General features: G+C 40.0%; 1 protein-coding gene across 2 annotated transcripts in view; it reads left to right on the top strand.

The window, feature by feature from the left end:
• The window catches only part of LOC307138098 (nectin-2), an 82,515-nt gene that overhangs the window by 19,533 nt on the left and 50,787 nt on the right, over positions 1-12,195 (top strand). For both annotated transcript variants that reach the window (XM_079836239.1, XM_079836238.1), the window contains exon 2: positions 12,013-12,122. In XM_079836239.1, the coding sequence (XP_079692365.1) occupies positions 12,013-12,122 (110 nt within the window). The remainder of the gene's footprint in view (positions 1-12,012; positions 12,123-12,195) is intronic.

Below are 12,195 nucleotides of genomic sequence, written 5' to 3'. Positions count from 1 at the left end.
CGGAGTCTTTAGACGCCTTACGTTGTCCATCTCAATTAGCATAAAATCGTTAAAGGGGGGGTCTAATGCTATTTGATGCACTCTGATTTATTTACACGGTTGAAGATTCTGATTCTCATGCTAAACATGGCCAAAATTTCAAAAACGAGTTGGACGCATGACTGAGTATTTCTGTGCCAAATACACTCCTTCAGGATTGGTAGATACGTTTCTGAAAGGTTTTTTCGAGTATGGTGCAGTATGGCTGCATAAAGGGTGGGATTGCTTGTATGGGCACTTCTCCCGGATCAACCAGAGCGAGAGCAAGAACATGTCCATCAAAGAGCTTTGTTCGGGTTACAGAAGCCGTCGGCAGTGCTGTCATTTTGTTTTTAGACCACAAAATCAACAATAGCTATGTTTCCATCCACCTATTTTTATGTGCATTTTAGGATATCGCATCAAAAAAACTCTGATACGTTTTCTATCCTATACAAAAACATGCGCATAAACTACGATGGAAATGCATTTACCGAATAAATTCCCCGATGCACATTTAAAAAAATCATGTGACCCTCGCAATGTAACGGCATAACTGTACTAACCAGCGGAAAAATCTTGTTTGCAACGCATCTGAAATGCTGTTTTGGTCATTCAGAAGTCTGTTGTCAAAGATGCTCGGTATATTTCCCTCCTAGAACTGTCTTACATGACTGCGTTCCCAAACAGCAGCATCTGCCTCTGAAAGAAAGAGAACAAGTTTATTGAGACGCAAATAATTTATTATATACGAAAATTATTATATATGTTGGCTTCTCCTATGTTTCTTAGTGATTTTTTTTTTAGCTGTGACGATTATATTCTCTTTGACTCACTGGATGAATGGTGCTTTTTCCGCGAATGTTTTATGCGATATTGCAATTTTGCGCATAAGTTACATTCGCAACTTTGGATGGAAACCTAGCTAATGTGTGTTTTTGGTTGTGAGGGAAAGATGACCTTGTTCAGCTTCCCAAACAACCCAGCGTTAAGGAAACAGTGGATGCAGTTTGTTATTCTGGAGAAGAAACGGAGTTCTGGAAGTGTGTTTGTGTGTTCCCGATCACGAAACCGCTGGTGGTGAGGGAAACTGCATCTGTGTTTTGTTGGCAATCGGCGCATAAGTGCATATAATATAAACAACACGAACGTATAGTGAATCGAAAGTTATCCAGGGATAATGCCATGATGTATTGTGCGTGTGTGTGTGTGCTCATGACTCTGTAGCTCACTGCACGCCTGCACGAGCTTGGGTGTTTTCCGGAAAGAATCGGTACAGCGTATCTGTCTTTTATAAATATGATAAAACTAAAGACTCCTCAGAGATATTGAAGGATGCAGTACTACTCTATAGGTACTCAAGATTAACATGAGATGGCCTGAAACTGTGTATGTACCCTTTACCCCCCCGCTAAAGTAACAGTTTTCTCTCTTTCTCATCTATTTTCCATCTCTTCATGTCTCATCTCATGTAGTGTCCATCTTATCTCTCATTTCATTACTCTCATTACTTCTCTTTCTCTTTTGGTCTTATCTCTTCTGTCTCAAGTCGTCTTGTTTTATGTCATGTCTTCTTTTCATGTCTTCTTTTTTTTTCTCATCTGTTTCTCCTTCCCAGCTTGTCTCTTCTTGTCTCCTTACCGTCTCTTCTCTTATCTCCCATGTTGTCCAAGTGATTGTCTAAGTCTCGTCTCTTTCGTCTCGTCTTCTGATCTCTTTCTCCTCCTCTTCTTGTCTCCATTCCTTCCCTTCTCTCCTTTCCTTCCCTTCTCTCCTTTCTCAGGTGTTAATGTTATATCAGTCTCGTCTTTTTCTCAACTCTTTCTCGTTTCATCTCTTCTTTTTGTTAAAGTGAAAACTGTCACCTCCTCTCTCCCAAGTGTTAAAGTTCTAGCGGTCTCTTTCTCGTCTCGTCTCTCCTTTCACCTGCAGATCCTGTCATTTCCAGCAGGTAATTAGTTCGACATCGCTGCTGGAGCGCGTGAGGGCATTTGTGTGCGCCTGTGTGCGTTTGTAATTAGCCGCGTCTCTGATGTGCGAGTGTGTACGTGTGATGTGAAGAAAATCCAGGATGATCCGTTCCTAATCAAAAGTGGTGGCAAATCTCTGCTGCCTCAGCCTAATCTCTCTCACATCCTTTAAAAGGAGATGCCGGCAGCCAGCTCATTTAACAGCTTAATGCTGCATGTGTGTGTGTGTGTGTGTGTGTGTGTGTGTTTCCTTTAGCCCCTCTCATACATGTCATATTTAGCTCTTTGGTGATCTGCTTAATATATATTGTACTTCTGTTAGATTCTCCCAGAAGTCAACAACACTGATGCATGTATTCATTTAATCAGCCCCCTGTTCATTCCTTCTATTTTCTTCTGGCTTCTCTCTCTCTCTCTCTCTCTCTCTCTCTCTCTCTCTCTCTCTCTCTCTCTCTCTCTCTCTCTCTCTCTCTCTCTCTCTCTCTCTCTCTCTCTCTCTCTCTCTCTCTCTCTCTCTCTCTCTCTCTCTCTCTCTCTCTCTCTGTCTCTCTCTGTCTGTCACCCTCTTTGAAGATCAGTGTAATTATAGGGAGCTAGTTTAATTAATGGGGGGTGTTAGATCCTGTGTGTGTGCTATCAGCAGATGCAGGTAGTGAGTGATCTCTTGATTGATTTCCTCTTTTATTGTTCGACTTTGACATGACACATGCTGATAAAGCTAGAGGATTCACGTTTAATTTGAAAGACAAATTGGTATTTTCCAGAATTATCAAGAGAAACATTAACAATTTTTGAAACATGGAATTATTTGGTTATTGTGTGTGTGTGTGTGTGTGTGTCTCCGTCCGTCCATCCATCACTCTGCGGCACTGACTCTCACAGGAAAGCAGCACAGATTTGTGATCCGGATGTTTCTGCATTCTGCTGCTGTGAATTAGCAAGATTTATCTGTAAGGATGATAATGGTTTAAACCAAATGAGCTTTATAGTTTACCACACACACACACACACACACACACACACACACACCCCAGCAGAACATTTACCAACTTTCAGCCAATATTCCAAATGTAGCCTGCCTCTGTTAGCTTGAATTAAAAGCACATTTATTATTACTATATCACTATAGTTTCAGCACCCGATATTATTCAAACAGTCTTTTCCATTAAGAGAGCCTATGACTATGTCTACGGACCTACACAATTTCCAGAGCAGCCGAAAATTCTGAACATGTACGGAGAACATTGACAGTCAGGTGTGTAAATCTGAATATATCTGTACACCAATCATCATACCAAATCTTCTTCTTCTTCTTCTTCTTCTTCTTCTTCTTTTCAAGAAACATTAACACTTTCTTCAGCTGCAAATATGTACCACCAAAAATGAAGGTATCAAGTTAATTGTCAGATTTAGCCAATTGAGTGAAAAGAACACCGCACAAATCGTATTGACACCTCAGAACCAAGTCATAATTAACATTCATGAGCCACAGAAATTCCATTTAGTAAAAAGACTAAGTGGAGTACAAATGTCATTGTGAGCTAATTCCTATTTTATTCACCGTTTAGTGATGTCATCTAGACCTTGTCCCAACGCAGCTACACCCAAGTAGTGAAATGCTTTAGTTAATGTGTTCAGCGGAATGTGTCTAACTTTGTAAATGCGGCGCTGTCTGTCCACACGCACGCCTCACCTTACCTGCCCCCCCTTATTCTCCTGAGATGGCCTGTTTTGTGTCTGTGTGCTGTGCTAACACTGGCCATTTAGCTCCTTTGAGCCGAGTGTTTACTGACTCTCGGCGTGTTTACAGACGCTGTAATGAATGTACGTTCAGAAAGCGTGCTGTGAATGCGTCTGAGGGGGTCTGTGGACTTTGATTCGTGCTCAGTACTCTAAACAATCCTGGCTAACACTTTATAATACTTGAATTTATAGCATTTGCAAACATAACATTATAAAAGGCTTGAAGGACTACGGAACTTTCGCATTGTGCCTGGTTAAGACGGGGTATAATATACGCTTAAATAGTTACAAAAGTTTAAAATTTCAACTTGATTCTAATTCACAAGCCCTCTGTTTGATTTGAGTTGGCGTTCTAATTAGATTTGATTTATATTGATTCATTTGTTGGTTTATTTCAGTAATATTGACAATTTTACTAATGTAAAGACATTTTAATGAGTGACATTTTTATAAAACTATTACAAAACTATAAACTCATGAACACTTCGGGCCCTATTTTAATGATCTGAGCGCACTGTCTGAAGCACATGGCACAGGTGCACTTAGGGCGTGTCAGAATCCACTTTTGCTAGTTTAATGATGGAAAAAACAGTCGGTGCGCCAAACGCATGGTCCAAAAGGGTTGTACCTAGTCTCTTTATGAGTCATCGGTGTGTTTTGGGTGTAACATGCAATAAACCAATCAGTCTCTCATCTCCAATTCCCTTTAAAAGCCAATTGCACTTTCACCATGGCGGATTCGCTATTTACATTGTGGAATTTGCGAATGGAAAGACTGAATGCTTCTCCCTTTTATTTTTATTATCCTTTTGTTTGTGTGCAGCTGTGCGTCCTTGTGTGTGTAATAAGCAGAGTGTACGCGTGTTGTGCACCGCCTGTCGGCGCATATTACTAACGCACCCTAACACAAAAAATACTGCCCTATTGACTTTGGACCAGGTTTTTGTTGGTCAGTTGTTGGTCAAAATAGCAATGCGTCAACAATGCACCTGAACACGCCTCGTTTTCAGACCAGCTATTTACTGGACGAACAAATGGGCGTGAGTGCATTTGCTATTTAAACAAAGTGGCACTGGATGTGAAAATGATAACTGCGTCAGGCTGAAACTAGCAAAAAACACTTGCGTCGTGCCTGGCGTCGCATTGCGCCGGGTGTATGATAGGGCCCTTCGCTTTCAAACTCCCATAAAAGAATTGAGAAAGTATTTTTGGAAGAATAATTGAAAGGTCCAAATGATAAGAGTCATTTATTCTTGAAAGGGGCTACACTGGGTGCGCTGTATGTTTTGATTTACTACACATAATAATTTAAGACTCATTTGTTTGCAATCTGACTACACAGTAAGCGTCACTATGTGCCTCCCCCAAGGACATATAAAAATAAGGTACGTCTTCTCGCCATTATATTTGCCGTATTTTTTTCTCATATTCAATTTAGGTATTGATCTGGCATTGTATATTATGAATGTTGAAGGTTATTCTAAAGGGCAACCCAATCACGTGGTTATTTTCCCCTCACCCCACACACAAAACCAAACACAAAAAGTAAGTACAAGAGTAAAACTAAACAAAAGTCATTCTGCTTCCTAGCAGGTCCCTGATCAGCTCTTCTGAGGATTGTTTAGGTAAATGCGAGCCTGCTGTGAGCTCGTATTGTACACGATTGAAGCCTAGTGTAATGTGATTGGCTGCGGTCTCTTAGCTATGGCTGGAGATTGTGCTATCTCTTTTTACTTTACCCAGAAGCGACTACCCGAACGGGTTCCCTCCTTCTGGAAAATGCAGGAATCCTATTACACACCACACACAGATGGAGACAAGTGTGTTTGTGTGTGTGTGTGTGTGTGCAAGGCAGCAGAAGTAAAGAGAAACCAGAAGTGTTTTAATTATTGGATTTAGTTCAAGGGCTAGTCATGCGATCCTCTACATATCACTTATGTTTGCTTTATGACCGCTGCGTTGAAATTATTTATGACTTCTAGATGCAAAACAGCTAATTTGAAAGTGATTTGAGCAAATGTGTTTTGTGAGCTCATATTAATTTTGTGCAATTATTTTAAATGGTTGGCAATATTATTGAATGAAATGGAAGTGATGCAGTTCTTCTGGGGAAATTTCTGACATTTCATCCCCACAAGGACAGCAAAACCTATTTTTCCACACACACAAAGTGCTTCCAGATTAGTCTTCAGATTACCTCTTAGCTCTGTGTGTTTGTTGAAACATTCAGTGTGGTCTGTGTGTCAAGTGTGGATGGTCTTTGTTGCCTCTAATCTTACGGATTTGGGAACACAAAACAAACAGCAATCGTTCGTCTCCTTATCTCATCTCACCTGATTGGTCACCCCTGGCCAGTGACATTTTAAGTGACATGCACTGGTGATTGACGGCTGTTACAAGCCCAGAATACATACATGCAGGCGAGGACTCGACGTGTCCAACAAAACGAGGAATGACTGTAGTGATGCACAAACTGTGTCACTCCTAATCGAAAAGGAGAAGCCTATGATTTATTTGAGTGAAACACTTCTCTTTCAGTCCTTGCAAAAAGCATCTTGTTGTTATTCTTGTCTCTCTCTCTCGGTCGTAAGTGGCAGATGAATAATTTAGCCTGTAGGATGGAAGTCCCTTCGCCCTGGTCATGTGTCACTCTTCTCAATCTGTGTGTATTGCACGTGTTTGTACAAAGAGGCAAATGGATGATGATTTGTGCTTCATTTCAAGCTGCACATGGCCCTCATTCTTTCTCTCAGGCCTCATTAGCTCATAATTGTGAGTCTATGTGTGTGTGGTAAAAGGGAAGAGAGTTGTGTGAAAACTGCTCTTTTTCCTCTGTGTGTGTCTCTATAGTATCATTTGAGCTCCTCATAAGACCACACATATTCAAATTCAAACATTTCTGGTCAAAATTAGGGATGCACCGCTTACCGGATTCAAGCCAAAATCAGTGACCGAAAAACTATTAATGAAATAATCAACTAAAAGAATTCTGTTATTACAAAGGTGATCTAAAAACTGTGTTATGTGCAATTTAAAGGTTTGTACAACTCAGTTTTAGCTATTTGAGTGTTGATTATTAAATGCGTATGGTCAATTAAATGATTTACGGTTTTGGTTTATGGCCAAGTGCATCCTGAAATTTTGGTTTCTGCCCAGAATTTATTTCGGTGCATCCGTAGTCGAAACGATCACACACTATTCAAATGTTTGTGTGTTCTCTGAACATGGGCATAAATTAGTTAACAAAAAATATCTCAAAGGCAGTTTTTGAAGGGGACACAAATAATACAGCCAAAACTGTACTTGTGTGGTGTTTTGGTGCACTGAAAAACTTTTGGCAGACAAAAAAAATCTTATGTCCTTTTTTCTATTCTCTGTGATTTTATCTGTCCGACAACACAAAGCAATAGTTGTTTATTATATATCGCTGGACCCCCCCGCGATTTACGCCTATGGTTCTGAAGGACATGTGCTCCAGACACATCTGTGTACGAAATCACATGTTTACATTGTTAAAGGATATGCTAAAGTTTGATTAAATATAAATTCATCCATCATTGACCTATGTGTTCTTTGGCCTATGACATATACCATGAGAATAATTTACCTAGGTGTTAAACAAGTACAATATAACAAGTACAAAGTCATAATTTACTCACCATCATGTTGTTCCAAATTTTAGGCTATATGACTGACATTCTTTTGAGGAAACAAGCAGTCTGAGTTCTCTACCATTTTTGTTAAACTTTGTGAATCTGATGGCTTATGTGATCTCCTGCGGCCTCATGGGATAGCAAAGTGTCCACTGGTAGCGCACTTCAGAATCTCAGCAGGTGCAATAAATCATCTGGGGATTGTTCACCTACTGTTTCATGAATACGGAGCACTCAGACTTCAGACATTCTGTCTTTTGACATACTGCACTTTGCATATACTGTATTTTTGTCTTGTTTTCCAGTAGAAAAATATCTGAAACTTCTTTATAACAAGATAAATTTACTTGGGAAGCAAAATTGTAAGATATTATGCGATACACACTGCGGTTCAAAAGTTTGGGGCCGATAAGATTTTAAAAAAATGTTTTAGAAAAGTATTTTATGCTCACTAAGGCTGCATTTATTTGATCAAATATACAGTAAAAATAATAAATAAAAATAAAAAAATATATATATATTCCCAGCTTATTCCCAGCTTTCCTGTCTCCTCTCTATGGTCTCTATCTATAAAAAAAGTGGAAAAAGTCCCCAAAAAAAAAGGAGGTACAGTTTCACACTTCCAGACATCTGCGTATGCAAATAAACATGTTTACTGTACGCGCAAACACACGCACGGCCGCGCTCCCCACAGACCCCCTCCAGCTGTTCATCTCCATCTGTTCCCACCCCTCAGTCTTTATTCCTCTCTGTGCACACATCAGCTGTGTCATGAATGATTCTCATTCACCCACTGGACATCTCCATTTTCCTGCATACCAAGCATTTACTCCGATTATGTGTGAGCGATAATAAGCTCTGAACCTGAATGCGCCGTCATCTGTCCTTGCGATATAAAATGAAGGTCTACTCTCTCACACACACACACGCAATTGGTAGTCACAGCGCGTTGTCTGCCATCTAAACTCTCATTCTGGGCACTCATCTGTCACTGTCCGCACTGGACTGAACAGTTTTTCTCCCAGGATGGAGGGATGAGAAGCAGGAGCTCACCAGATTTAAGACCGCGGTGTTCACTGTGTGTGTGTGTGTGTGTTTGTGATATGATGATAGGTGACAGGCCTCCGAATGGTGGCGTGTGATTTACATAAACGCCCTCTAAGTGTGTGTGTGGCATGTCACCTGCAGGCGGCAAGCACAGAGAAAACACGGTTGACACACAGCCTCTGTCTTTCATTCTGTTTTACACGCCGCTTTGGACCTTAATTCGGGCAGATGCCGTATTTAGTTTTATACAAATGGAAACAAAGTTGATGGATTGACATTCAGTCTTTTTAATGGTACTGTTTAATACTGCTGTGAATCCTAGTGTCGATTTTTCAGAGCAGGGGTTTTCAAAAGACCCTCGAATATAACGATCCTCTTATGAGGGATACCCTCGCTAAAATGTCCAGACAACATTACATTTAGTGGAAATGTAGTACAACTTAATGTTCCTTTTTTTTCTTGTATATTTTATTTGAAAACTCCCGGTTCAAAAGATTGAAAATGGCTTTCCAAAGCATTTTCAGTGGACAAAATAACTGTAGGACATGACAATCAACCAGTATATACAGTATATGGTACCATACGTGTATCCCTTACAGCCTTTATATTTGCATGAAAATAAATATGCCATCTACTCTGACTGAGGTGGAGTCTCTCCTGTGCTTTCAGTTTATTATTGAATCTCTCTATCTTCTAACCCCTTTCCTTCTTTCTATTTACACACCGTGCTGCTGTATGTTAAGGTGAGGAGTGTATGTGTTTAGTGTGTTGATGGACTGCTGACTCTCTCTTCACATCAGTGTAATGACCTATCCAGGCTCTCCATCCAAAGAGAGACGGCGAGAGGGAGATTTTCAATAACAGGGCTCAGCGGTGCTAAACGCAGGCTCAGAAGTAATCGCCTCGGTGGGCTCACACACACACACACACACACACACATCCTTGTCTCAGTTTGAGCACCTGCGGGAGACAAAAAGAGAGTTTCACAAGACTAGTGGAAAAAACATGCTTTGTTTTGTCTAAATAAATTCAGAATTTTTCATATTTCTTTTGTTTATACAAATTATATTATTAGCATTACAGTTTGTGTGAGAAGTTGATTTGAAAAATGATTATAAAGGCTGTCATTAGTACATTTAAGGCTGTCTTAGTAGTGGTGTATCCCCTTTTGCTTTAAAGGGTTAGTTCACCTAAAAATGAAAATTATCCCATAATTTACTATCCTAGGTGTATATGAATTTCTTCTTTCAGCCAAACACGGTTGGAGTTACATTAAAAAAAATATCCTGGCTCTTCCAAGCTTTATTGGAGTAAATGGCACCCTAGATTTTGAAGCCCAAAAAAGTTTATCCATCCATTGGGTTTCAAAATCTAAGGTACCATTCAGTCCCATTATAAAGCTTGGAAGATCCAGGATATTTTTTTAATATAACTGATTGCGTTTGGCTGAAAGAAGAAAGTCATATACACCTAGGATGGCTTGAGGCTGAGTAAATCACGGGATAATTTTCATTTTTTGGGTGAACTAACCGTTTAATGGCAGCAGCACTCAAGTTGTATGAACCTATTGTATTACATTTTGAATTCCATATTTTCAATGTGAACTTTTGAACCATATTGTATGCTCCAGATAAAAACAATTGGGGAAGCAATTGAGAGTTCTCATAAGACATGTTTACTTTTTTAAGCTTCCTCTTAACACTTTTTTCTTTCCTTTCTTTTCTCACCTTCACAGTTTTGATGTGGCAGAGTTTCAGTCTTTTCAGCTGATTAGCAGATAAACTGGTCTAACCAGTTTTATACCTTCAATACTTTCTGACTCTTAACGTGCGGTCACACTAGCAAATTATATTTTCTATTTTCGGTAGTGTTGTGATGCATGAAGCACGGCTCACACAGAAGTCACTTTCAAACCAAGCAGCTCTCTCTTTTCGTCAATGTGGTGAATTCGTGTGACCAACTTGAACCTAATGTCAAATGTGTATGGAGAAATCGTTCATCCTCATGCTTGCTTCCTGATTGCGCAAATCCCTATTGAAATAACAACATTATTTCAACTGTGAAAATTTGGTAATCAACAGTATGTGTGACCCTGGACCACAAAACCAGTCATAAGTCGCACGGGTAATGTGGCAATAGCCAACAAGACAATGTATGGGTCAAAATTGTTGATTTTTCTTTTATGCCAAAAATCATTAGGATATTAAGTAAAGATCATGTTCCATGAAGATATTTTGCAAATTTCCTACCGTAAATATATCACAAATGTATTATTAGTAGTAACATGCGTTGCTAAGGACTTCATTTGGACAACTTTAAAGGCGATTTTTCTCAATATTCACCCTCAGATTCCAGATTTTCAAATAGTTGTATCATGACCAAATATTGTCTTATCCTAACAAACCATACATCAATGGAAAGCTTATGTATTCAATCTCCTAAATTGACCCTTATGACTGATTTTGTGGTCCAGGGTCACATGTGGCCACACATTTATGCAGTAGATTTGCTAATTTTATCATTGTAGAGCAGTGGTTCTCAAACTTTTTTGGTCACGCCTCCTTTAAACAAAATTTTTTGGCGCCCCCCACCTTTGACTACCAAAAAAATTCACTAAATATAATAAAAGGCAAAGATTTTTTAAATTGATAAACGTGCAGTGAAAAACACCATATCAGAACAATTTGAATAATAAATAATGTAACTATTTTAGGGATGCTTTGCATGAACAGTGGCTGCAGTGAGTTCTTTTGACACTCTTCTTGCCGGAACTGGGAAGCGTTCACAATAGCAGCTTGTAATGTCGTTTGCTGAAGAAGTCCTTTTCTATGGCGAACAACTTCTATGTCGGGCTTGTTCAGATGTTGACACGAAGAACGATTGGCGTTTGGTGCCGCTTTATAAAGGCAGAGCACCAACCGCTATTCACGCACTTCAACGCCATTGAAGCGGCTGTTTCCTGTTATTTTATTTGTGTCCCACAATTTGAGAAACACTGTTCTAGAGAGAGGACAGGAAATTATGGGGAGAATGGGATTGGGAAATGTTGCGAGCTGGAAACTCTCAAACTCTGCCGGACTCTGCAAGTTGGAAAGGCTCTGACATATGCAGTGCTCCCATGGTACTTTTACTGTGTTTTGTGTGCTGTGTACTGTGATTTTTCACTTTACCACATTACACCCCCAGTGATGTGCGCACACGTACACACTCGTGTGCTTGCTGAATGTGTTCTGTTCTGTCAGGGTTGTGTTGGATGATGAATGCTTTAGGCAGAGAGCTAGCTGAAGGTTTTTTTTTTTCATAGATACTTTCACACACTTGCACGCACACACATTCACATTTAGATTTGCACCCTTTCGCACACCCTGGCTGAGATCAGAAACATTGGCCTACTTGCTGTTTTGTTGTAACCTCATTTATCATTTTTCATTTTGCCATCCCTGAACTCCTAGACTGCGCTAGTATGTGCTGCATTTCTCTCTGGCTGTGCTCAGCGAGGTGGTCTCGGGTCATCTGAATTTAGCCGGACAGAAGTGAAGGTCGTTTCCTATTCTCATGGCTTTTTCTCATTCTCTTTCCAGGGTCATTGGCTCAGCGTGTGAGGGTGGACTCAGAAGTTGTGTCATATCCTGGCCAGACTGTGACACTGCGTTGCCAGTTTCCGAACCCAGGCGAAAACCAGCTCACTCAGGTCTGAAATCAACTTCATGTTTCCTGTCAGTCTTAAGCAGAGCGGTGGAACCCAACAAACAAGAGTTTGTAGA

This window comes from Gobio gobio (genome assembly GCF_949357685.1).
Source record: "Gobio gobio genome assembly, chromosome: 15".
Classification (NCBI taxonomy): Eukaryota; Metazoa; Chordata; class Actinopteri; order Cypriniformes; family Gobionidae; genus Gobio; species Gobio gobio.
This window is presented reverse-complemented; position numbering and strand designations above follow the sequence as displayed.